The following is a 27,984-nucleotide window of genomic DNA, read 5'->3' as shown; positions in this document are numbered from 1 at the left end:
AAACTAATTTTAAAGAAAATTAAAAATAAAAACTAAAAACTAAAAACCAACGACTTAGAATTGTTGAGGGTATCGCGCATGCCAGTATCAGCATAACTAGAAAATTGTCTGTAAGATTGTTTTTTTTAGTAAAATTCTACGCCGTTAGTTGATTACATGACACAAACTATGGAATCTCTATTCTATATAAATGTCCAACTCAAACACCTCTTCCTCACATACAAAAAAACCGTTTCCAACTCTGCCATCTTCTTCTCACCAACCCTTCTCCCTTCCTTGCAACATTCCTAAACTTCACCATTGTTAACTCTGATATCCCGAGATTCAACCCAACACATCGAACACCTAGTACACATCATTTTATAATACCACCCTCTCTCTTTCTCCCACGTTCAGAAAACTCAAGCAGCAGCCATCATGATCTCTTTAACGAAATGCTCAGCATCATCGCTCACTTGTTCTGCTTTCTCAACCAGAAAACTCCCCCCTGCAAGGCCTCAACTGCTTACATTTCCAACCATTAACAACGTTGAACAAAACACGAGTCCCTCTCAGTTGTGCTCCCAGAAACCGCTCTACCTTTCACCCACAGAGAACATGGCATTGGTGAAGAGAAAGAGGGTGACGGAGTGCCAGGCCTATGAGGCTGACAGGTCACGCCCCATGGAGATTAACATTGAGCTGCCAGGTGAAGATGCTGCCCAGAGGATGAAGATCGGGGTGTATTTTGCCACCTGGTGGGCTTTGAATGTGGTGTTCAACATCTACAACAAGAAGGTTTTGAATGCTTTTCCTTACCCCTGGCTCACCTCCACTCTGTCCCTTGCTGCTGGCTCCCTCCTGATGTTAATCTCCTGGGCCACCAGAGTTGCTGAAGCCCCAACAGTTAACCTCGACTTCTGGAAGGCCTTGTTTCCTGTAAGAAATTCTTTTTTTTCTTCCTATTTTTGCATTTTTGTCGTTTTCTTTTCCTAGCTATTGCATGTGGGCACAGAAATGGTCATGATGTGATTGGCTAATCTATTTGTGAAAAGTTTTGTTGTAAATTGAAAAACTTGACTATATATCATATGAAAATTGGTGAGGATCATAGACATATAATGAATCTGGACTATAAAATAATTTCTCTTTACATTTGCGGACAGTTTTTGAAAACCTGCATCATCATGACACATAAATTTGGAAAGGTTAATAATCTTGACACAGAGATGGGAAAATTACTTGAGAGAATTGAATAAAGTAATTCATTCTTTGTGGTCAAATGGTGTGACAATGTGAGTGAGTTTCAAGTAAAGGAATGGTTGATTTAGTAGTACTCAATTAAATATTTTTCTGCAGGTTGCGGTGGCACATACAATTGGGCATGTTGCTGCAACTGTGAGCATGTCCAAGGTTGCTGTCTCTTTCACTCACATCATCAAGAGTGGAGAGCCTGCTTTCAGTGTCCTGGTGTCAAGGTTCTTGCTTGGAGAAGCATTCCCAATGCCGGTTTATCTGTCACTGGTGCCAATTATTGGTGGTTGTGCACTAGCTGCTGTGACTGAGCTCAATTTCAATATGATTGGTACGATTACTAACTGAAAAACAAGTTTCTGACTTTCTCATACAGTAGACAGTTTTAATGGGATGTAGAAATTTTTTTAGTTCAACACTCTAAACAACAAATTTGATTGTTTCAGGCTTCATGGGGGCTATGATATCAAATTTGGCATTTGTCTTCAGGAATATATTCTCAAAGAAAGGAATGAAGGGGATGTCTGTTAGTGGAATGAACTACTATGCCTGTCTTTCCATGATGTCTCTGTTGATCCTCACACCTTTTGCCATTGCTGTGGAGGGCCCCAAGGTTTGGGCTGCAGGCTGGCAGTCAGCTGTGTCTCAGATTGGTCCCAATTTTGTATGGTAAGCACATCTACAGTCTTCGATTGAAGTTGTTGTATTTGTAGTTTTTAACTGTTGAGCCTTTTAATTAGTTCAACAATGTTTGTTATTGTTCTGCCTTTAATTTCATGTTTCTCTTCAGAAAATGTTTTAAACTGATGAATTTTTATGTTTGCAGGTGGGTAGCTGCTCAGAGTGTCTTCTACCACTTGTACAATCAAGTCTCTTACATGTCTCTTGATCAGATTTCTCCCTTAACATTCAGCATCGGAAACACTATGAAGAGGATTACGGTCATTGTCTCTTCTATTCTTATCTTTCACACGCCTGTTCAGCCCATCAATGCTCTTGGTGCAGCCATTGCAATTCTTGGTACCTTCCTCTATTCACAGGTGCATTAATCCTTCCTCTCCTTTTAAACCGAGTTTTCTTTTTTATACTCTGAGAGAATCTAATGGCCAACTTGCTCCGTGTGCTGATATTATTGTTGTTTATTTGCTTTTGCTATCTATATCTATACTTATACAAGTAAATAAAAAAGAAGGGTGTTATAGAAACTCCATCTCCACAGAGGGAAATCAGCACAATTCTTAAAAAAGTGTTAGATTTTTTATACGTAGAATTTGAATACATATAAAGTTGTTTACCATAATTCATGCACCCTACTCAACTAACTCATATAAACACATTAAGTTGTGGAATTAATACTTTAATTCGATGAATGTACGTCTCTACATGAATTGGGAATTATTACATTTTACATATCCAAAGAAAACTCACAAGCTGTTGTAAAGTGTTTTTCTGTCCTGAACTTTCCGTAGAAAATTTTAAATTGTATCTATGAACAACAGAAACCACAAATATGGTCTATTTTGTCTATGATATTGTACTATTAAAACAGTTTACTCAATTAGTGATACATCAGACACTGTCATGTACATGAAAGAAACTGACAGGTTTCCATTAATTCTGTTAACAGGGTAAACAGTAAGGTTGCTGTTATATGTAACACAAGGGAACAATGACTCATGGCTGGAGCTCAAAGTGTCACTGATGAGGATAAGGGCATTTTTAGCTATTATGTTTTGCTGTCAATAGGAATTAAGTTGCTTTCTTTTGGGCCATAACTGCAGCATTTAAATGAGACTTAGAAGGATGGAGTGCACTAAGCAGCAGTTATATCTTGAGGCTGAAAGTATATGAAAAAATTCTTGAAAAGATCATTGTAAAATTAATTAATGCATAACTCAATTTCTTATATAACACTGTTTATACTTTTATTTTTCTATCTAATATTTTTTTATTTTATTTAGTACTCTTTTGTTTTTATTTTCAAATAAAAAAAAATTAATAAATTAAAAAAAAAATGATAATTTTAATTTTGAATACATTAAAAAAATAAATATTTTTAATGTTTAAAATGGTTATAAATATAATTAATGAATAAATAAATAATTTTAAACAAAAATAAAATAAAAAAAGTAATAAATTAAAAATGTTTAGTTTAACTCTTTTTTAAGAATGAAGAAAATAAAAAATTAAACCCTACAACAACATAAAAGTTAAATCTATAAACAAAAATTAGTATTTATTTATTATTATTGATGATGTAATTATGCTAATTTCAAGTAAAAAATACAGGACATAATTATAAAAAAAACAAAGTCAATTAGTATTAATTAGTAGTGGGACACACATATAATATTTAAGTGTCTACCTTAAATGCAAAATCCTAAAAAAAACTAATGCAAATGATATACTTTTATACATCATCTATACCTATATATAAAGGGATTCCCCTCTTAACTGCTCTTAATTTTTTTTCCTATTTTATCCTTATATTAATATTTAATTTTATTATTGTATTATGATCATTGTATCATTTCTTATTTTCCTCTTAACTGTTTTTAATTTTTTTCCCATTTTATCATTATATTAATATATTTAATTTTATTATTGTATTATGGTCATTGTGTCTTTTCTTATTTTTTTTTCTACAATATTTAGTATAGACGGTTTTGAATTGAAAGAGAGGTGTAAAAGCGGTTTTGAATTGAAAGAGGTGTAAAAGCGGTTTTGAATTGAAAAAGATGTGGAGGAAGGTTATGAATTGAAAGAGAGGTGGAGGAACGGTTATGAATTGAAAGAGAGGTGGAGGAACGGTTATGAATTGAAAGAGAGGTGGAGGAGTGATTATGAATTGAAAGAGATAATTTATTTTGAAAATTAATTGCATAATGAGTGAGTGTCTAATGTATGAGAGAGAGAAAAAAATTTAATAAAATATTTAAAATAAATGGAGCAACCGTTTGAATGGAAAGAGATAATTTATTTTGAAAATTAATTGCATAATGAGAGGAGGGAGTGTCTGTTTTATGAGAGAGAAATAAATATTAGGAGATGTGAGTAATGGTCAAACGTGAACAATCAATTTTATTTTATTATTACTGAGCGTTACCACTTTCTTCAGTAGTTTTCACCGTCACCATTTACATCCACTTTCTTATGAATGAGTAGTTTTCATCAGTTACATCCACCCCTTATAAAGAGTAGTTGAGCGGTTACCACTTTCTTCCACTTCCTTATAAGGAGTAGTAGTTTTCACCCGTTGCATACAAAGAAAAAAAAAATGTTCATAAATTTTGACACATTTTGAACCCTCTTCATTCACGCTCCATGTTCTTCTCCTACTCTCACCCATCTTAGTCCCTCTTCAATCACCACTGTACAACAACAACCACCATTGTTTCCTCCTTCTCGCACTTCCCAAAGCGTTCGAAACAGAGACGTGTCTCATTGTTATAGGATTTGAACATTTTTGTTTCTATTGCTTTCTTAATTTTTTTTTATATTTTTGTATGAATCCTAAGCCCAGCTTTGGAGGTAAAGTTTTTATGTCTACTGGTGCTTTGATCTATTAGATATTACATAAGTTGGAAGTTTGGTAATTTATATTTAGTTTATTATTTTATTCTTTTCAACTTCTTTGCCATGGAAAATGTGGATTCAATTGATATGGTGATAGATTCCACAACTTCCAACATACAACTATTTGCATTATGTTTTGACATTGTTTGCCGGTCCATTTTTTTTAAACCTTAATTTTAATCTTGATAACCTTACAAAGTTCAAGATTACACCCAAGTTAAATCAAAATTTAATATTCAAAAACAATAAAATGAAAATATATAAAAATTAACATAAAATCTTAATAAAACTATTATCAATGGTGCATTTAGATAATTTACATATCTTCTCATATAATTTAATATTTATTAAAATTATATGAATATATAAATAGTAAAATGTGTTCCCGCTACTCAATAATAATAAAAATAAATACTAATTTATGTTTATAGAATCAACTTTTGTGTTGTTGTAGGGTTTAATTTTTTATTTTCTTCATTTAAAAAAAATTAAACTAAACATTTTTAATTTATTTTTATTTTGTAAAAACTCATTTCTTTATTTATTAATAACTATTTTAAACATTAAAAATATTTATTTTTTAATGCATTCAAAATTAAAATGATTAAGTTTTTAATTTTTATTTTTTTTTAAAATAGTGATAGACAGAAAAATAAAAAAGAATGGTATTTGAGACTGAAATAAAAACAAAAATGTACTAAATAAGAAAATAAAAATATAAATAGTGTTATATGATAAATTAATAAAAATATAAATAGTATTATATGAGGATTTGAATCTGTAAATCAATAGTATATATTATTAATAGTACCAAATCTTCTCAAAATTTTCATATTTTTTAAACATGAACTAATAAGTATTAAATAAGAGCATTTTAAACCAAATATAGAAGGAGGTTATATGAATCCGGTGAAACAATCGAAATACTTGGTTTGTCCCTCCATTTGTGAAGCTGGAGATTTTAATCTACTCATTCATCTAACTCAACAACCAAATTCACATATCAAAATCAGTAGTTTGTATTGTTAGTTTATTTCATAAATTTAATTTCTCCAACATTAATAGAAATTAATATTTTATAAAATTTAACCAAACCATTTACTTATTTTTAACTTTTTAACTAAATTTCTCTATTTAAATTAATTTTATAATAAATAATCCATTGTTTGCTTGTCCTTTTTATATTTCGGCTGTCCGTTTTGTCATTTCCGTCATCAATAATATTAAATGTTTCTTGAAGAATGTGCAATAATGCTTCTAATATATATCTTTCAAACTTCTCCATTCATCTTCTAAAATACAAAAAAAATATTTATTTTAATATACATCAACAAAATATTTTTTATTTTAATCTTCTAATGATATCATAGGTTAACGCCACACTTTCAATAATTTTATCATTATTGATCTGATAATTTTGTTAACATGGACATAGATGATATCATCATGACATCAAGACAATGCCGCCATTATTATTAGGTTTAACGAATAAAGTTAAAGAGAGACTAAAAACAAACAAAAAAGAACTAAGAATGATAAAATACAAACAAAAATATTACGGGACTAAATTTTAATTAATTTTTTAGAGTTATAATTCTTAAACTTTGTTCTAATAATAAAAATATTACTTTATATATAAGTTCTCTATAAATTAAAAGGTAATACGTTAAATTTTTAATTTATTATCATATTAAATATTTAATACAAAATAATATAGTACTTTTTAAGTGGAAAAGGTTAAATTCTCTTTTGCTTCATAAAATATTTTTGTAAAAATCTAGATAAAAAAAATCCATTCCCAAAATCATGAAAAATAGTTCATAAATCCTAAATTATGATAAAGCAAAAAAACTTCTGAACAAAAAAAATAATGTGAAACAGTCAATATTACGCAAAAGAGTTTCTTAGATATTATCGCGGAAATATCAAAATTGATCCCGGAAGATGAATATCCTCACAAAAAAGTTTCTAACTGAAATTTTCGTGTGAAGAAATTGTTGAAAAAATTATTTATTTTCATATAAAACCTTTTATATCAAATATAAAAAAAAAGTGAGCGTACATATATCAAATATGCATAAAAAATTATATGCAAATAGATAAATTTTTAAAAAGACTCATTTATGCAAAAAAAAATAAAAAAAATTATCAACTACTGCACTTAATTTTTTTGGGGTCTAATTTTGAATATTTTCTGTTAAAAAATTAAATCACCTAATTAAAGGCAGCTGAAAATATAGTCGTGTGAACCATGAATGCGTTGTTTTGCATATAAGTATATATCTGAGTCGACATTCCCTTAAACACAGAAAACATGGAAGTTCCACTCCTACCACTCTTTGCACTAAGCTTCTCTATCTCCATTTTCTTGGGATTGGGTGCTGCTGATTTTCTATCCCTCAAAGACCTTTCAACTTCCTCTCCATTTCCAACCAACTTTCTTTTTGGAACTGCATCTTCTTCATATCAGGTTCTTTTCTGCAACTCTTTCTACAATTTTGTTCACATTTCCACACTCAAGATGTTCATATTTCAATCTTTCAAACTGATTTTGTGAGATGATGTTAGAAATTAGTTGTGTGATCGTAGCTTGGCATATGCGAAATAATGAATGATTTTGCAGATTGAGGGAGCTTACTTGAGTGATGGAAAGGGGCTAAATAACTGGGATGTTTTCACTCATAAGCCAGGTTCACATTCTTACTCATTGTTTTGTAAAATACTTATTGTTTATTGAGAAAGCATCCAATGATACATGCTTCTACCATTTCAGGAACTGTAACTGATGGAAGTAATGGTGATGTTGCTGATGATCATTACCATCGTTATAAGGTATCATCATCTTACTTCTATTATCACTCTTAATAGTCATGGGTTTTATTTGGAAGGATGTGTTTAAAAGCTTCTAATAAAACAAATTTCCAAAACAAGTATATTTTTAATTTAAATAAATGGATCCAAGTCTACTTCAATCCCTCTCACTCTTTTTCATAAACTTAAAAAACAATCTTTCACGTCTTCCATTTGTATATAAAATATCACCACTTCAATATTGAATTCAAATCAGCACCTTTTTCTTTTTTTACTTTACCTTTCATGAAATTAATTAATTATTAACAAATAACAACCCACTGAAAAGGGATAAACCAATTTTTTTAAAATTTTTACTGGTTTATATTTTATTCCTGATTCCTGGCCAACTGTTTAAAACCAATTGCAATACATAGGTACAACTATAAAAAATAAATAAAATTAGGTTGGATGTTAATTCAATTTTGGTCTGATTTATTTGTACATCGAATCAAATGATTTTGGGTAGGTTTATGAGAAAAAATAATTTAAGTTAAAAGTAATTAAAATAATATTATTTTATTAAATATGTGTACATATATATTATAATTTATGTATTAAATTTATATGTAATAATAAGTTATTTTTATTTATAAGAATTAAATTCAAAAATAATATTTTTAATTTTTTGCATCTAAATTGTTGTTTTTTTTATTTTAAAATGGAGCCAACGATTTTATATAAAATTAGGTTGGGCATAAAAAAAAATCTTAATCCGTAAAAAGCGTGGGTTGAGCTAAACCTTACTATTTAACACTTTATAGATATTTTGCTTGGTAGTTGATTTCAATGTATGCGACATACTTAAATAAGTTGAAATGAAGTGTAAGCCTAACTCCACTATAATATTAAACAAAGGAAAAAGATATAGGATTAGTTGAGAGTTTATATTCATATTAAAGATAAGATTTCAATTTCTTTCATTTCTCCTATTTCATGACAATGACTGATAATCTTTCACTATTATCACCTCAAATCAAGTTAATTACAATTCAATGGAATAGTTTCAATTCTTTTTAAAATAATTAAATGTGCTAATGTATAATTAAATATGTTTATATATGTAATCAAGGACAATGTAACGTAATGGAATATATTGAATTATTTTAGACAAATTAAAATTATATTTAACTTTTTTAAAATTTTAGGACTGAATTGATTAATATAGAAACTAAAAGGAGAAGTACAAATAGATTAAGTATAAGGTAGCTTTGCTCTTGAAACTAACTTGTGCTATTAACTTCTTTAAATACTCCAAAAGTTGCACTGTTCAATAAAAGAGACAAACACATGTAATGTTTTTTGTGCGTTTTTGTTTCTCTTGGTAGATGGTTAAAAATTATTAAAGATTCTTAAACAACTTACTTTATTGTTAATGTTATTGAATACTGTATAACGAAATTTATTATTAAGAGAAAAAAATAAATTGATATATAATAAATGGTATGATAGAGAAAAGATAACATTGTGTAAATTATTAAAAAACATTGTATGAGTATCACATCTCATTCTTAAATATACTTGTGAGAAGTGGGAGAATGTTTTGGGTATAAAATTTCAATTCTGTGAATATTTATAATTGAATGAGTGTAAAAAATCTTTATATTGGTGTTTTATCCTGATCATTTATTATTTTATTAATGATTTCAGTATATAAACTCATATGTTTATTAATATTTTAAATTTTCTTTGATAAGAAATATATTTAAATTTACTTACCAAAACATTTTTAAAAAAATAATTTGTTTTACTAACTAAAAGTTATTATGTCTAATTCTCAATCTATCTGTGGTCCTTTCAACTATCTCATAACAAATTTAGACATTAATTTATTTAGTCGTGGTATTAAATTTATGAACGATTCACATATATAGCTTTTAGACTTGTCCTTAAAATTACTGAAATCCAGTTTTCTCAATCCTTTTCACTTACTAAATTAATATATCTTAAAATGACTAAAATAAACTGTTCATAATTTTTTTTTATAAAATATAGCCGAAATAATAATTGAAAATAAAAACATTGCATTATTATGAATGAAAAGAAAATATATTTAAACCCGTAAAAAGAAGTAGAAGACTGAATAGAGAAAGAAAAGAGTGTAAAACTCAACTTCTCTTCAATCATCAGAAATTAAATTAAAAACAAATATTTTTTTATAATAAATATATTATATTATTTTTGTATTTTTTTGTATTTTTTTTAATAATACTTTTTTCATGTGATGGCAGATGATTGTTGTTACTTGAGATGTCAGCCTAACTGAGATCTCAAGTTGAATAGTGATAACTAACATGAAAACTTTTATATAAACTTATAATAAATATATTATTTTTACTAATATGTAAAAAATTAATTTAAAGAAATTCATATATAAAAATCTAGCGTTTTAATAAAGTGAGAATATTAATGAATTTAATTTATTTTAAAAAAGTATAAGCTATAGTAATTTTTCAGACCAAGAAAGAAGTATGTAGGAGGATATTAAAATCTAAAAACAGGAAGATGAGATCTTACGATGACATTTGAGGCAACAGATATCCATTTTTTTCAACGCATCTTTACATTAAGTCTAACATAGGATGGCGACAGGCCCAGCATCTTGGTCTATTTTTTTTAATTAAAATTTGTTTTATACTATTTAATAGATATAAATAAATAATAACTTTTCAATTTAAATGATGACTATTTATTGATTAAATTCTAATTATAAATTATAATAGAGTAACTTGATATGTTAAAAACATTAATCTTCTCAATTTATTTGATAAAAATACAAAATATTTACATAATTGAAAATATTTTTAATATATAAAAGATAAATTTTATTGATCTAATTAATCGTTAAATTTTAATTTAATATTATCATAATTATTTACCTTAAATTCTGTTAAAATTGAATAATAACATCAATATAATCAAATGAATTATATTTTTCAATCAATATATATATATATATATATATATATATATATATATATATATATATTATACTGAAGTACAATAGAAGTTTAATTAAACATTCAACATTTAATTTAATCACTAAAGATGTTCTGGTTGTAAGTTCTAGGGTCACGCACTGAATTTGTTGGTAAATTTCAACAATTTTGTATACTTATAAAATATTCTTTAATTTATAGAGATTTTATTCTTAATACTTTCTTCACTGAGTTATTTCTTACATCTTTGATTAAGGGTATCTAAATAAGCATGATTTGTTTTGTTGGTCTTAATTTGAGTGATACAAATATGAAGTTAGGACACTCCTTTTAAATGGTGTGTCTTCGACACTCGTATGACACTTGTAAGACACGTATCCGTGAAGTGTACAATTCAAAAAGTATTTGTTAGATTTCTGACAATTTTAGTAGTTCTAATACAATTTTAAAAAGGAAAAATACATTAATTTTCTTAAAATTCAAACTTTATTGTATAAATTGTTTTTATAATTATAAAAATTAGAAACAAATCCCTGTGAACCAGTCATGAAAAACATCTGTTTGTTTAAAAAATAAACTGGAACATACTTGTGCACATAAATCTTTATTCTCAATTTATATAATTTATAATTATATAATATATAGATATATGTCAATGTGTCCTACATTTTAGAGATTTTATGTATCTCCATATGTGTCTTCGACACTCGTATGACACTTATAAGACACGTATCCGTGAAGTGTACAATTCAAAAAGTATTTGTTAGATTTCTGACAATTTTAGTAGTTCTAATACAATTTTAAAAAGGAAAAATACATTAATTTTCTTAAAATTCAAACTTTATTGTATAAATTGTTTTTATAATTATAAAAATTAGAAACAAATCCCTGTGAACCAGTCATGAAAAACATCTTTTTGTTTAAAAAATAAACTGGAACATACTTGTGCACATAAATCTTTATTCTCAATTTATATAATTTATAATTATATAATATATAGATATATGTCAATGTGTCCTACATTTTAGAGATTTTATGTATCTCCATACCCGTATCCGTGTCATATCAGTGTCCGTGTCAATGTCTGTGTTACATACAATCCAACTAATTGTGAAAAACAGGAATCCAACTAATTGTGAAAAACAGGAAGACGTGGATCTTATGGATTACATTGGAGTCAACAGTTATCGCTTCTCATTATCATGGGCCAGAATTCTCCCCAGTAAGTTTTTTTTTAATCAAAAAATTAATTACACTTTTTATTTTAATTTCTTAAATTTTAATTGTACAACCTCATCCTCACATATCATAATTCTGAACTTTTGTTGACATTAAAATAATCTTGCCAAACATTGGTGTTATTGTCAGTTGAAAATACAAATATTGAAATGATGTAACTTATTTGAAAATAAATTATAGATACAATAATTAATATTGCATCAAAAACTGAAAACATTAGTTAATTTAATTATTTTGAAAATTTAAGGCTGTAATAATTTTGAATCCTTAAACATAATAAATTGCATTTACTTTCTATCTCTAACTACTACATTACAAATTTGATCCAGAGGGTAGATTCGGCAAGGTGAATCGGGCTGGGATTGATTACTATAACAGGCTAATTGACACACTTCTCTCCAGAGGTTTCATTCTTTTGTTATCAGTATTATTCAATACTTTTTCTATCTCTAACTCTTTTCCTTTTCTGGTTTTGCTTTAGGAATAGAACCTTTTGTCACAATATCACATTATGATATTCCTCAAGAACTTCAGGAAAGATATGAAGGTTGGCTAAGTCCTAATATTGCGTAAGTACTTGTGATATCAACACATATAAAAGTACAATAAAAGAGTATGCTCACAAATATTTTGTTAAATGTAACGTTGATTTTTGTAGGGAGGATTTCAAGTATTATGCAGACATATGCTTCAAGAACTTCGGTGACAGAGTGAAATACTGGATCACATTTAATGAACCAAACGTTGCATTTATTTGTGGCTATAGAAAAGGGATATGGCCACCTGGTCGTTGTTCTGGTTCATTTGGGAATTGCACCAATGGTGGGGACTCAGAGAGGGAACCTTTCATTGCAGGTTCTAATCTTCTCTTATCCCATGCCACTGCTGTTCATCTCTACAGAACCAAATATCAGGTAAGATGAGTTTTCTATGTTACCAAAATAATTTTTCATATACTTTGATTTTGGACTTTCTTATCAATCTTAGAGTAATTTCCAACGACCAATTTATTTTTTTCAACTAGCATTTTCTCATTCCAATAATTAGTTAATAAGTTGTTTGCTAGTTACAAATATTGCAATCAGAATAAAAATATCTATAAAGAACGGAAAAATGTAAAATAATAATTTTAGAATTATATATTCTACTTTTGGATAAGATAGAGTGAGAGAAATAGATAGTGTGAATTAAGAGTTAAAATTTGTAGGTGTCCAAATATCAGCAATCTTACGTGAAAGGTTTGAATGGCAGAAAATTCAGGGAGGGAAAATTGGACTGGTCATGCATACTATGTGGTTTGAACCCATCAGCAACTCCTCTGAAGACAAGATAGCTGCTGAGAGAGCTCAATCATTTTTTATGAATTGGTAAATATTTTAAGAATGAATGCATGTTGTTGATGCAAGGCACGGCCTCTTCAAGATTCTTTATGCTGGTGAAATATGCAGGTTTTTGGACCCAGTTATCCGAGGGGAGTATCCAAGGGAAATGCGTGAAATATTGGGAGAAGACCTCCCACCAGTTCCATATAACCTGGAAAAACTCAAACCTGCAATAGATTTCATTGGAGTAAACCACTATACTAGTTACTTTGTAAAGGATTGCATCCACTCAGTGTGTGAACCAGGACTAGGGTCTACAAGGACAGAAGGTTTTGCTCTAAAATTGGCTAAAATGAATGGCATGAGCATTGGAGAACCGGTGTGTGTATATGAAACCCTCTATATAGCTTTTCTTGATCGAAGACCATGCACCTTCAATTTGGAAAATAATGTTAAGCATATGAAGTTCATGTATGCAGACTTCGCTTCACTGGTTGTATGTTTACCCACAAGGCATGGAGAAGATTGTGACTTACATTAAGGAGAGGTACAACAACATACCAATGTTCATTACTGAAAATGGTGAGTAGAAATACACATCACTCTTCCCTCCAATCTTTAATACAAAACATTTCTAACAAAGAAAACAATCAATGCTTCTATAAAATGCTTTACAAAAAAAGGGCTGTTGGTTTTTTTAAAACAATATCTTATAATAAAAGGCATATATTATGTATGTATGCAAATGTATATTGCTTTGGTCAATCTCCATGACATTTGGTGGAGTTTTTGAACTTGTTAGAAAGAATTGATAAAACTTTATTAGCTGTTACATGGAGAATAACATGAGAGTAAAGACACAACCTAGTTTGAAATATTGATTTTGAATTGTATATATTGTCTTGCATAGGAGTTGGGATGAGGGAGAACTCCAACCTCACCACTAAAGAAATGATCAATGATGTGGAAAGAGTGGAGTACTTGCGTGCTTACTTGGATTCCTTGGCAACAGCAATAAGGTGTTCACATACCCATATTAGTCTGAAAAATATACACACCAAAACTTGCACAATTTTTTTTTTGTCTTGATAACATATTATGAAATAAGTGATTAGAAAGCAAGAACAGGATGAGCCCTTTTGGTCAAGAAAATGTTTGTTGTTGCATGAACAGGAAAGGAGCAGACGTGAGAGGGTACTTTTTGTGGTCTTTGCTTGACAACTTTGAGTGGACGGAGGGATCCTCTATAAGGTTTGGACTTCATCGTGTGGACTATGACACTCTCCAAAGAACTCCAAGAATGTCTGCTTCTTGGTACAAAAACTTCATTGCTCTTCATGCCTCTGGCCCAGGCATGAAACCTCCACATACTCAAGAATGACAAAGAATTAATGGAATGATATACAATTTACTTTCAAGGAAGAATAGAAGCATGGATGAAGGACTGCATATAATTCCTTCTTAGTTCTATATTATGATATATCTTCCTGTACCTCGTTAGTTTTTAGGGTCACCTCTCACTTATTTGGGAATCAACTTTCTGAAATATATGAGTCAAGAAATTAATGGGTTGAAGAAGTTAAAGTGTGTATTCGGTGTTGTTTTCTTTAGACTTTTGGGCTTCAATCTACTGCAATCTGTTCACTACATATATCCATTACTTGAAATTTAATGAAAAGTTTTATCTGTTAAAATAAATATAAAATCAGAAGTTTGTAAATTGATGATAAACTTGCCACACTTAAACTTCAAACACAATAAATTATAAGGAAAAATATGTTGTAAAAAGAGTTAGTTAGAACAATAGTAAATAGAAATCATCTACATAAATATTTCGTGGTGAATGCAGTAAATGGAACATCAAGGTCTATCTTGGGAGTGAAAAACAATGAAGGAGAACTCATTGGAGGAAGTGATAACATACTCTTAGAAATGCATGTAATCATGAGAACCAGTGAAACCTAAAATCGTTGATGAACAATAATTGAGGAATATCTGTTAAAATATTGATGATGTTGATTAAAATAGTTTGAAGATAACTCCATAATCACTAGCATTTTCGTGCAAGCAATTGTTAGCCATCCTGGCCCAATTGGCGACAGAGATCGGCAAAATACAATACAAAGACATTAATAACACGTCCTATTCAGATGTTATAACAAGTTTTCGGTGAATGTCTTATCCTCTGGTTTACCTGTTCACACTTGACTCTGCTAGAAAAGGTGCTATAACGCTCACCGTACATCACAGCATGCACATAACCATGTATCAACTAAGGAATAATCCATTCAAGGCTAGCATATTAAAATAATCATACATCACCATGAAGCTCACCCTGAATACTGAATCCTGCTACATATTTTTCTCCGTACATACTGAGCATCATACCTCAAATCAATCAAAATATATAAATTATTTTTGTTTATGTAACTATATTTAATATTTAATACTTTCGTAATACCATTGTTTCTTGATAAGGATGAAAGTGAACGGACAGAAAGCCTACCGAAGATGGTGAAACGAAAAGACAAACAACCTTTCAATCCTAACTAACTAAGAACTGTCTGTCATGGTGTTTTCGTATTAATTTAATGCCATTTCAGAAATTTTGTAGTATTCATATATCTCCAAAATACTTATTTATGGCCTTGGCGTTACATTAGCTTAGAATTTTGTTATGATGCAAAAATGTAGATTTCAGAATGAAAATATGAGAGAAAAGCTCCACCTAATTATGTATTCATAAAAATATGTTTCAAAATATAAATTGTAAATTTTCTCAATAACTTAGTAAAAATATATTTACTAATAAATTTTATATAAATTTATTTCAAGAACAACTTATCTTAAACAAAATCACAAAAGTCTTAATCGTTATAAGAATTATTTTATTTATACAAGGTGACAACTAAATAATATCATATGTTTTTATATAAGTTAGGAAGATTTCGTTCTTAATGTTAATTCTATTTTTGAGTCTCTTTGATATCCGTTCTATTATAAATGTCTCGATTTTCAATTTTCACTCAAAATAGGAGAAGTGTTTGATTCTCCAACACTCAAGTTAGTTTCTAATATTTGATAATTAAGATTAATAAATATTATTAAGTCTAAACTTTAATTTGAGATTGATCGATATATTTATAGAAATGTGTTAATTCTCGTCATGATTCAAATTAATAGGATTATTACAATTAATCTTTTTTGTATTTTGTATTATTGAGACATCGAGAATAAATTTTCTACAAAACTCATATTTAAGACATTTTCTTTAAATTGCAAAAAAAAATATTTAACCTTGTGTAGTTAAGTTACTAGTTATGTTCTAAAACCTTAAAACGAAAATATCTAACATGGGAATATCTGAATGAGATATCTTATCAAATCATCATAATAATCACACATCCATGTATTTCTCTTATCTTCATATAACATATAAGTACATATAAGTGTTTCTCTCTCTTTTTTAAATATGTGAAATAATGCCAATATTCTCATGAACAAGACAATGAGCTTACCTAAAATGACCAACCAGATGAATAGCAAAAGACAAGACAAATATAATAAATAAATTTGTCAACAAATTTTCTATATCTTTCAAAGTATGAGGTTTATTTAGACGTATCCTATTATTTAGGGTTTATAATTTTTTTATATTTAAGAAATGTTTTCTTTGAGAAATTATTGAACTTCCGTACCACAAAGATATTTTATAAAAAAGTGATTGTCGGTTGTTGGGCAGATATTTCGAGGCTGGGAAGCGGGTGCACGTGGAATGGGCTGTTGATAATAGTGGAACTATCTATAGTTATTCACGCCCACAATAGCTTACACATTTTAATTACATGAATAAAAATAGTAACATTACACAAAATAAAAAAATATTTTGATTTTATTAAAACAGCATCTTCGCTATAGTAACAAAGAATTAATGAAAAAAATTAGCATAATCATAAATATTTTACGTCAATTTTTCAATATCTTTTTTATGTTAATTAAGAAAGATTTAGTCTTCCATTATCAATATATTTTATGTATAATAGATGGATGAAATTTGAAACACCCAAAAAATGTTACATTTACTTTATATTCATACATACTAGTATTTTACATTTTAAGTAATTTTATTTTTCTCTTCACGAAGTTCTATACATACATCACTTAATATTTAATCATAACATATATTTTTATGTAAGAACACAATTATTATACTAACATCGTAATATAAACCACATAATAATAAAAAGGTAATTTAGTATATATATATATATATCCATAATTTATAAAATTTATTTACAAATTATCTATATACTCTTATGTTACATATTCAATTTATTCACTAAACATATATCAAGTGTCTAACTCTAAGTTCACTTTCTATTGTCTAAATTTTAAATTTTATATCTCATTTCATCAATCACTAACATCAACATCACAAACGTTTAACTCTACTCTAGCTTTCCAAGATGCTAACTTCAATTTGACTTTATCAATCAAAGGTTAAGCACCAACAAAGATAAACACTCATAAATAATTGAAGACAAACAAGCATGACTATAAAAAATAATATGTTGAATTTTTGTAACAAATCTTGTAGAATTATCCATGATGAAAAAACTACTTTTAGAGTTATTAACATATTATCCAAAAAAATCACCATATATGTTTTAAGAAAAATACTAAAATTTCTTAGAGACTTAATATCTCCCTACAAAAAACAAATATGTCATCAACATATAAAATATGAGAGGGAGTGAGATAACCTTACGGATTAGTCATATGTAAAATTGTCTTATCATTCATAAGCTTAGAGATACCTCTACTAAGAACTTTCTAAGCAAGATAAAAAAGTAAATGAGACAAAAGGATCATTGTCTTTCACCTCTACTGCAAGGAAAAAAATCCACCAAACTGTCATTTATTCTGATAGAAAGCATAATTGAACGAAGAATTGTACTAATCAAACCGACAAACGAGGGGTGAAAATCAAAGCGTGTCAAAACTAATAATAATAACTTCCAACTCAGAGTGTCAAAGACTTTATGAATATCAACTTTGTAAGTCACATTACCTCCTCTAACCTTTTTAGAAAACATGTTAATAGCTTTAGAAGAAATACCAATGCAATCATAAATCTGCCTATCCTGCACAAACTCATATTAATTAGGAGAAATGATTCTAGCAGTCATAAGTGCAAGCCTATCCGCCTAAAAAAATATTTTAAAGAGATGATAATTTTTATAAAATTAAGTTTAAATAATTAATTTTTTTATAAGTTTTTTTTAAACTTAAATAATAGAATATTTATATTTTATTTCCTTCATCTCATTTAAATCCCTTATATTTTTTGACAAATTAATTTCCTCTTTACAAAATTTATATATTAATAAAATTTCTAATAATATTATTTTTTTATTACAAGATAAATTAAATAAATAAAATACCAAAGGAAGAAACACAAATAAATAAATAACTTGTTAAGATTTTTCGTTTTAGGTAACAAAGTTGGTATCAACTACACCGAGAGGAATGTAGGCTATACATTTTGTAAAAAAATATTTTTATAACTTATAAATTTATTGAAAAATATTAATTTTAGTGGATTTCATATTACATTTATTTCTCTAGGTTTTGAAATTATATTAACAAATAATATTTTTTTAATTAATTTCAAATAAAGAATTAAAAAAAACGTGTCGTTAACATTTAGCCCAATATAATATCATCACCAATCACGTTTTTGCTTCGTCAACAACTTTTTTTCCTTTTAACAGAAAGTGCACATCAATATAAATATTTCGTTTATTATTCTTATAAATTATATCATAGATTAAATAAAATTCTACCTGAGAGTATCTACGATGAATCGCCTTCGAAAAGAAAAATATCAGAAAATAAATTATTAGAAAGAAATGTTGATAAATGTAAAGATAATTTTTATGATATATTTTTAAATTTTTGCATGGTGCTTGTGTTGGACCCTACACAAGTGTGGTCTCCGCCATGATTAGAACAAGAACAGCTCAACCCTTAACAAAATAACGATAAACACACACGATTGTGAATTTAAAGTAACATCGTTATTGTTAGGTTTAACACAAAAGTTAATCATAGAAACTAAAAAAAAATTAATATTAAAATGACAAAAACCAAACTGAAATGAAAAACATCTTATAATATTTTTTTAATTTATATTTTCATTTAAAAAAGTTAAACGGGTCTCTTTCATATTTGATAAATAATCATTTCCAAAATCATGAAACACAGATTCTCAATTTCATACTATCATAAAACAAAACTAATATATATGCTTACAAGGGGCTATTATTAGATACAAGTATAAATGAAAAACCAATATACATGAAAATTTGAATAGAAGAGCTATTATCTAGTGCACTATTTTTTAGGTGGAAATTGAATATTTACTAGAATAATATTAAAGCGCCCATCTCAAGACCACAGGCAAATGACAAAATAGTCCTTGTGATCCATGAATGTCCCTTGATTAGCTTCATCACTTCTCAGACGTTATGCTCTCTATTGGTTGGTAATGGGCAATGTGCTTATATATAAGTATGTGTGAGTCGACATTCCCTTAAACACAGAAAATATGGAAGTTCCACTCCTACCACTCTTTGCACTAAGCTTCTCTATCTCCATTTTCTTGGGATTGGGTGCTGCTGATTTTCTATCCCTCAAAGACCATTCAACTTCCTCTCCATTTCCAACCAACTTTCTTTTTGGAACTGCATCTTCTTCATATCAGGTTCTTTTCTGCAACTCTTTCTATAATTTTGTTACATCATTCACATTTCCACACTCAAGATGTTCATATTTCATCTTTCAAACTGATTTTGTGAGATGAAGTTACAAATTAGTTGTGTGATCGTAGCTTGGCATATTTGAAATAATGAATAATTTTGCAGATTGAGGGAGCTTACTTGAGTGATGGAAAGGGGCTAAATAACTGGGACGTTTTCACCCATAAGCCAGGTTCACATTCTTACTCATTATTATTTTTGTATAATATATACTTATTGTTTATTGAAAAAAGAATCAAATGGTACATGCTTTGATACAACAGTAAAAACACTCCTACCTATACTATAACTAACTATCTTTAAGCATACAAAATACTAAGACTAGTAACTAGGTTTTATAAATTTCTGTTTTTTTTTTCCTCATTTTCTATACAAACAAAATCTAAATCTCTAACTTCAACCTATTCAAATATCTTTTAAATTGATAAATATAGATGGATGGTGATATAACAGTAAAGGGTTATACTATGATTAACTAATTCTAAGCCTAAATAGTCTTATTATTACCAAATTCTTCTCTTCTCTTTTATTTCAAGAATATCTTACTATTGGTCTATCCTAATATTACTATTTGTCCCAGAAAACATTTTATCCTTCAAAATGGGATCTTAATCGTAATTGGACCGCTGGTGCTTGCTGGGCTAGGGTTGGACCGTTTGAGCATTTGTTTAATTGTGGGGTAGAGTGTTTTGGTAGTGATAGGGTGCAGCAAGAAATGGGCTGCAGGGTACAGCAGAAAATTAGGCCGCGCAACAGGAATTTGGGCCGCGGGAGTGTTTTGGGTTTGCTAGGGTTGGCGCTTGCTCTTGTTGCGGCGTATGACCTGGCGTGCGCGGAGGCTGACGGCACTGGACGGCGCGGCGGTTGGAGCGCGAGCGGTGTTGTGGCGTCTGACCTAGTGTGCGCGAAGGCTGGCGGCACTGGGCGGCGCTGATAGAGTGGTGCCGGTGTTGGAGTTGTTGGTGGGAATTTTTAGGATTTCTTCCATAGGACATAGGCACTTTAGAATGAAGTTTAATGTTTAATATTTTATTTAGGTAAACGTGAATGAAAATACCAATGATAGATCTAGATCGGTAAAAACACTGGTAACACTAACTATCATTAAACCTACAAAATACTAATACTAAGACTACTAAGTAGGTTTTCTAAATTTCTGCTCTATTTTTTTTTCCTCATTCAACTATCTTTTAAATTGATAAATAGTCTTATTATTAAACTAGGGTTTTCCTAAATTCTTTTCTTCTATTTCCAAAATATCTTTATATATATATTTATATATAATAAATTTAGGTTAACATTTGTTGGACTTTTATACTATAGTACATCCTTCTACCATTTCAGGAGCTGTAATTGATGGAAGTAATGGTGATGTTGCTGATGATCATTACCATCGTTATAAGGTATCATCGTCTTACTTCTATTTCTGCCTCACTAATGTCATGTTTACTACGACTGATAAGAAGAAGAAAAAGGCCATAAATTACAAAAAAAAAAAAAACAGAAAATGAGATAAAAATAATTCAGCTTTTTTTTCTTCAAATTTACGAAGAATTACACTTCAAAAAAAAAAAAAAAAATATATATATATATATATATATATATATAACAAACTATTAAATATATATTATATTCATATTCATATTCATATTCATATTATATTATAATAAAATAAAAAAAATTCACATCACTTCATTTCTTTATTCTCAATATCACTTATAAATTTTAAAAATAATCACAAAAACATTTTAACTTATTTCAATTCAAACAATTTTATTTTTCACACTTTCTATTCAAATTATTCTAAATCTACTATCTCAAATCTCTACACAGTCTAAATACACATAAACGCTTTGTTTCTCAAGGAAAACTTATGACACAAATAATTATCAGTTTATTAAAAGAAAACACAATCCTCAATTATAATTTGAAGGATGTGTGTTTGAAAGCTTCCAGTGTCTTCCATCACTTTTCACTTTAAAATATTTAGATTTATTTGTAATTTTTATACTTATATTTTATAAAATCGGTCGTTTTAGTATTTTTTTTTTTAAATTTAAACTCCATAATTTTAATTGTTTATAACTTTAGTTTTAAATTTTATGCAATTCTCATCCTTTATTTTTAATTGTGGGCACCATTATTCAATTTTTAGTTTTAAAAATATATTTGTGAGCTTAATGTAGAACCTAAATAAATGAGTCCTTTTCAGTGAAGTCCACATAACTTGCGGATTTAAACAAATTTGGTTCCTTGTTTCAATTCAATCCAACATCTTTTGTTTGGACTTTATCATACATGAAATTAAACAATGATTAGCAACTAAAGTCCATTGAAAGAGGAGAAGTCAATATTTGTTTATTTAGTGACTGTTATTTTATTTATATTTTACTCTTGATTTCTGACTAACTCGTTTAACCACATGCAATCTAGGGGGAGATATCAAAGTAAACATAATCTAACAAGGTCGATAAATAAAATTGGGTTGGATAAAAAAAATAACAGAATTCAAATTAAGGTTGTTTTATTTAGTACATCGAATCAAATGGATGCAGGTAGGTTGATGAGAACAAATAATTTAAGTTAAAAGTAATTGAATAACATTATTTCCGTTAAATATGTGTAAATATATTATAATTTATATAAATTTACATGTAATAATAAATTTAGTTTTATTTATAAGAATTAAATTTTAAAAAATATTTTTATTATTTATTTTTTATCTAAATTATTTTTATTATTTATTTATTTATCTAAATTATTTTTATTATTTATTTATTTATTTTGAAATGGAACCAATTTCGGCGATTTTATATAAGAACAAGTTGGACTTAAAAAGAATCGTAATCCATAAAATACGTGGCTTGAACTAGACCTTGCAATTTAACAAGTTAAGCTTAAAACAAATATAGTCTAAAATCAAAAATAATTTTTTAGTTGTTAGATTTTCATTTCAATATAGACCGTACTTAAATAAGTTGAAATGACTGGTAAACCTACAATTTAATATTAGATAAAGAAATATAATATTTTTAATTCATATATTTTTAGTTAAAGATAAGATGTCAATTTCTATTGTTTCTTCTATTTGGTGCCAATAAATATATAATGTCTAATGCTTTTTGATGGATTTAATAGTTATATTAACTTTATGGTGATCATGATAATGCTAGTATAATATTTTTTATTAAAAAAATAGAATAATTGTGAAACATTTCAGAGATGGTTTATTACACACACAAAAAGTTATGATTCATACATAACTTTAATAAAAAATCATATATCCACCCAAACCAGCATTTATGGGTACCCATTCTTGAGAGACTCCAAAAGTTGCTCCATTCAATAAGAGAGACAAATAAATAACATAAATGTGTAAAATATCTGCACCCTATTGTCTCCAAACATATCTCTCCTTAAAATAATTGCCTTCATAAAAAATTATTTTTATTAATACGTAAAAATAATTAATTTAAAGATAAGTAAAATATAAAAAAAAAACTAATGTTTCAATAAAGTGAGAGTGTTAATGAACTAAATTTGTTTTTAAAAAAATTGAAACTATAATAATTTTTCAGAAAAAAGGCATGTAGGTGGATATTAAAATTTAAAAGAAAAAAGATGTGGATCTGATTAAAGATGGCACAAAAGTCAAAGAAAGAGCTATTGATTTGGGTGAATGCATCTTTACGTTAAATGAGTCTATGTCATGGGCAACCTGCATTACTGTGGTTGCCTTAATTTCAAAAATCCAATTCAAATCTAGATAAATTTATATTTATATTTTTTAAATGATCAGTTTAGAATTTTCTAATTTAAATATAAATTATTTAACTGATTTTTTTTTTATATTTTAAAGATAAAATAGGTTGAATGTTTAAAAATTAGTTTGATATTGATTTTAAATCTAAAATAATTTAAAATGGCTCCATATTTACTAAAACTAGTTTTCACAATAAAAACCTATTGACACTTTTTATATGTCATAAACATTTGTAGTTAATTGATAGTTTTCAAAATAAATTAGTTTTTAATATTTAATGCATGTTTAATGTGAAATTAGGAATGATGATTTTTTTTTTATCAATAATAAAAAATAAATAAATGAAAGTTAAGTGATACAACCCTTATACAGAAAAACACATTACTATTCTTTTAACTAGTAATTCCTACCAGATAGACAAAGGTGATACCAATACAAATATCTAACTACATTAATGAACCAACCTCACACAAGTTAAAGGATCCAAAATCCAATTAGAATAAGGAAAAGAAGCATGACGGAACTTTACACGGATCCAAGGTCAAACTTTTAGTTGCGTCGATTGAAATACTTCTAAGAAATGGTGATTGTTATTCCATTTGAATATTTTAATAGGTGTGTGACTTCTGTAAGAGTGAATGATATACTTTTTAAGAGTTTAGTGTTGAGATATGACTAAAATATGATTTGAATCTTTAAAAAATTAATCTAAAGCTCGAGTTAAATATAATATAAATTTAAATAGTTAGATTGAAATTAGATTTAAAGTTAAGTATAATATATGCATGATTTTTTTGGTCTTAATTAATTTGAGTGATACAATTCAACTAATTGTTCAATGGATATGAGTTAAAAAACAGGAAGACGTGGATCTTATGGATTACATTGGAGTCAACAGTTATCGGTTTTCATTATCATGGGCCAGAATTCTCCCCAGTAAGTTTTCTTTTTTATTAAAAAATTAATCAAACTTTTTCATTTTAATTTCTTAAAATTTTAATTGTACAATCTCATTCTCACATATCATAATTCTGAACTTTTGTTGACATTAAAATAATCTTCTCAAACACTGGTCTTATTATCAGTTGAAAATACAAATATTGAATTGATGTAACTTGCTGAAAAGAAATTATAAATACAATAATTAATATTGCATCAAAAGCTGAAAACATTAGTTAATTTAATTATCTTGAAAGGTTAAGACTGTAATAATTTTGAATCCTTAAAAATAACAAGCTGCATTTACTTTTTCTATCTCTAATATTACATTACAAATTTGATCCAGAGGGTAGATTCGGCAAGGTGAATCGGGCTGGGATTGATTACTATAACAGGCTAATCGACACACTTCTCTCCAGAGGTTTCATTCTTTTGTTATCACTATTGTTATATACTTTTTCTATCTCTAACTCTTCTTTTCTGGTTTGATTTAGGAATAGAACCTTTTGTCACAATATCACATTATGATATTCCTCAAGAACTTGTGGATAGATATGACGGTTGGCTAAGTCCTAAGATTGCGTAAGTACTTCTGATACCAACACATAAAAGTAGAATAAAAGAGTGTGGTCACGAATATTATGGTAAATGTAACGTTGATTTTTGTAGGGAGGATTTCAAGTATTATGCAGACATATGCTTCAAGAACTTTGGTGACAGAGTGAAATACTGGATCACATTTAATGAACCAAACGTTGCATTTATTCGTGGCTATAGAATAGGGATATGGCCACCTGGTCGCTGTTCTGGTTCATTCGGGAATTGTTCCGTTGGTGGGAACTCAGAGAAGGAACCTTTTATTGTAGGTTCTAACTTTCTCTTAGCCCATGCCTCTATAGTTGGTCTCTACAGAACCAAATATCAGGTAAGATATATGAGTTTTCTATGTTACCTAAATATTTTTTCATATACTTTGATTAGTGTGACATTATTAATCTCAGAATTAAAAATAATAATTTTAGAATTATATATTGAAATTCTGTTCTTATGGAAGGTTAGTTATAAAAGATAGAGGGGGAGAAATAGGTAGTGTGAATAAAGAGTTTAAAACTTGTAGTTGTCCAAATATCAGCAATCTTACGCGAAACGTTTGAATGGCAGAAAAAACAGGGAGGGAAAATTGGACTGGCAGTGCATACTATGTGGTTTGAACCCATCAGCAACTCCTCAGAAGACAAGATAGCTGCTGAGAGAGCTCAAGCATTTTATATGAATTGGTAAATAGCTTTATTATATTTTGTGAATATGCATGAATGCATGTTGTTCATGCATGGGCTCTTGAAGATTGTGTTATGGTGGTGAATGAAACATGTAGGTTTTTGGACCCAGCTATCCGAGGGGAGTATCCAAGGGAAATGCGTGAAATATTGGGAAAAGACCTTCCACCAGTTCCATATGAGCTTGAAAAACTGAAACCTTCAATAGATTTCATTGGAGTAAACCACTATACCAGTTACTTTGTTAAGGACTGCATCCACTCAGAGTGTGAACCAGGACTAGGGTCTACAAGGACAGAAGGTTATGCTCTAACATGGGCTCATATCAATGGCATGACCATTGGAAAACCGGTGTGTATATATAGCTTTTCTAGATTGAAGAGCATGCACCTTCAATTTGAAAAATAATGTTAATCACAGAGTTAATGCATGCAGACTTCACTTGAGTGGTTGTTTATTTACCCAGAAGGACTGGAGAAGATTGTGACTTACATTAAGGAGAGATTCAACAACATACCAATATACCTTACTGAAAATGGTGAGTAGTACATATACCCATCACTCTTTCCTCCAATCTTTAATACAAACATTTCTAACCTAATTACACGTTCTAATGAAAATAATCAATTCAATTTATTTTGTTAAGTTATTTCTTATAAGTTTATTAATATGGACAAAAGAAGAAAACAATGCTTACAAAAAGGATTAATATTTTTTTTATATATCTTATATTAAAGGCCGACAGGTATATATGCATATAGCTTTAGTAAATATTTTCTTTTTAAAATATAACCACTTAACAGTTTTTTTTTATCAATATAATAATAATAATAAATATAAATAAACATAAAGAATTAAAAATTTGACTGTTATTATATTAATAAAAAAGAGTTTTGAAGTAGCCGTATTTTAAAAACGTTTGTCAAAATATATTTTTTCTCTGGTCAGTCTCCATATGATATTTGGTTGAGTTTTCCAACTTAGAAATAATTGATAAAACTTTATTCTGTATATATTGTCTTGCATAGGAGTTGGGGGGAAGGAGAACGCCAACATGACCACTAAAGAAATTATCAATGATGTGGACAGAATAGACTACTTGCGTGCTTACTTGGATTCCTTGGCAAGAGCAATAAGGTGTTCACATACCCATCTTAGTCTGGAAAATATACACACCAAACTTGCACAATTTTTTTTGTCTTGATAAAATATTATGAAATAAGTTATTAGAAAGCAATAACACCCTTTCAGTTAAGAAAATGTTTGTTGTTGCATGAACAGGAAAGGAGCAGACGTGAGAGGGTACTTTTTGTGGTCTTTGCTTGACAACTTTGAGTGGACTGATGGATCCTCAATTAGGTTTGGACTTCATCGTGTGGACTATGACACTCTCCAAAGAACTCCAAGAATGTCTGCTTCTTGGTACAAAAACTTCATTGCTCTTCATGCCTCTGGCCCAGGCACGAAAACTCGTCACACTCAAGAGTGACAAAGAATCAATGGAGTGCTATATAATTTACTTTCAAGGAAGAATAAAAGCAGTTTTTTTCCCTTAGTGGTATTATTAATGGGCCACTGAAAGGGAAGCAAAATGCTTGGATGAAGAAGGTCTTTATAGTTGATATATCTTCCTTTGTTCTTTTATTCTGGTACATCTTCCAGTACAATACCTCGTTAATTTTTTTGGTCTCCTCCCACTCATTCACTCATTTTGGAATGGACCTTGTAAAATCTAAGTGAGACAAGAAATTAATGGGGTGGAAGAAGTTAGTGTCTGATTATTGTTGTTGTTTTCTTTAGACTTTTGGGACTCAATATTTTTATAATTGTCATTTGTAATGTATTACAGTAGACAATTTGAAATTTGGATTTATAGTTGATATTGGTCGATTCAAAGACATATTCTATGAAACCTATATGGATGATTAAAACTTCAGAAAGAAAATGATGATAATAACAATAATACGAAGTAAACATACTCTTAGAAGTGCATGTAATCATGTGAAGTAGTGGAACCTAAAATCA

The 27,984-nt window shown here is 28.5% G+C and overlaps 3 protein-coding genes across 3 annotated transcripts; all 3 read left to right on the top strand.

Annotated features, from left to right (window-relative positions):
* Window positions 1-160: 160 nt before the first annotated feature.
* On the top strand, window positions 161-3,167 carry LOC137832249 (glucose-6-phosphate/phosphate translocator 2, chloroplastic). Its single transcript, XM_068640305.2, has 5 exons — window positions 161-918; window positions 1,339-1,564; window positions 1,680-1,902; window positions 2,060-2,273; window positions 2,861-3,167. The coding sequence occupies exons 1-5, from the start codon at window positions 418-420 to the stop codon at window positions 2,870-2,872; spliced, it is 1,176 nt and encodes a 391-aa protein (XP_068496406.1). The 5' UTR covers window positions 161-417; the 3' UTR covers window positions 2,873-3,167.
* Window positions 3,168-7,039: 3,872 nt separating this feature from the next.
* LOC137832248 (beta-glucosidase 47) lies at window positions 7,040-14,806 on the top strand. Its single transcript, XM_068640304.2, has 12 exons — window positions 7,040-7,279; window positions 7,433-7,499; window positions 7,583-7,641; window positions 11,745-11,820; window positions 12,167-12,241; window positions 12,319-12,406; window positions 12,496-12,751; window positions 13,089-13,204; window positions 13,286-13,538; window positions 13,639-13,741; window positions 14,070-14,178; window positions 14,333-14,806. Exons 1-12 carry the CDS (start codon window positions 7,124-7,126, stop codon window positions 14,538-14,540), a joined length of 1,566 nt encoding a protein of 521 aa, XP_068496405.1. The 5' UTR covers window positions 7,040-7,123; the 3' UTR covers window positions 14,541-14,806.
* Window positions 14,807-19,619: 4,813 nt separating this feature from the next.
* Window positions 19,620-27,839, top strand: LOC137832246 (beta-glucosidase 47). The gene is made up of 12 exons (XM_068640301.1): window positions 19,620-19,925; window positions 20,086-20,152; window positions 21,325-21,383; window positions 24,604-24,679; window positions 25,029-25,103; window positions 25,177-25,264; window positions 25,352-25,607; window positions 25,844-25,959; window positions 26,058-26,310; window positions 26,395-26,497; window positions 26,988-27,096; window positions 27,241-27,839. Exons 1-12 carry the CDS (start codon window positions 19,770-19,772, stop codon window positions 27,446-27,448), a joined length of 1,566 nt encoding a protein of 521 aa, XP_068496402.1. The 5' UTR covers window positions 19,620-19,769; the 3' UTR covers window positions 27,449-27,839.
* Window positions 27,840-27,984: the final 145 nt, after the last annotated feature.

This window comes from Phaseolus vulgaris, chromosome 6, assembly GCF_051622355.1.
Source record: "Phaseolus vulgaris cultivar YP4 chromosome 6, ASM5162235v1, whole genome shotgun sequence".
Taxonomy (NCBI): Eukaryota; Viridiplantae; Streptophyta; class Magnoliopsida; order Fabales; family Fabaceae; genus Phaseolus; species Phaseolus vulgaris.
The sequence above is the reverse complement of the archived record's forward strand: the minus strand, read 5'-3'. Positions and strand labels throughout refer to the sequence as shown.

Excerpts from the sequence above, each read along its gene's own strand:
- LOC137832249 (XM_068640305.2), top strand. The coding sequence starts at position 418 with ATGATCTCTTTAACGAAATGCTCAGCATCATCGCTCACTTGTTCTGCT. Across the intron at positions 919-1,338 it reads TCTGGAAGGCCTTGTTTCCT|GTTGCGGTGGCACATACAAT; the intron begins GTAAGAAATTCT and ends ATTTTTCTGCAG. Across the intron at positions 1,903-2,059 it reads ATTGGTCCCAATTTTGTATG|GTGGGTAGCTGCTCAGAGTG; the intron begins GTAAGCACATCT and ends TTATGTTTGCAG.
- LOC137832248 (XM_068640304.2), top strand. The coding sequence starts at position 7,124 with ATGGAAGTTCCACTCCTACCACTCTTTGCACTAAGCTTCTCTATCTCC. Across the intron at positions 11,821-12,166 it reads ATGGGCCAGAATTCTCCCCA|AGGGTAGATTCGGCAAGGTG; the intron begins GTAAGTTTTTTT and ends AATTTGATCCAG. Across the intron at positions 13,539-13,638 it reads GCATGAGCATTGGAGAACCG|ACTTCGCTTCACTGGTTGTA; the intron begins GTGTGTGTATAT and ends TCATGTATGCAG.
- LOC137832246 (XM_068640301.1), top strand. The coding sequence starts at position 19,770 with ATGGAAGTTCCACTCCTACCACTCTTTGCACTAAGCTTCTCTATCTCC. Across the intron at positions 19,926-20,085 it reads CTGCATCTTCTTCATATCAG|ATTGAGGGAGCTTACTTGAG; the intron begins GTTCTTTTCTGC and ends ATAATTTTGCAG. Across the intron at positions 25,265-25,351 it reads TGGCTAAGTCCTAAGATTGC|GGAGGATTTCAAGTATTATG; the intron begins GTAAGTACTTCT and ends TGATTTTTGTAG.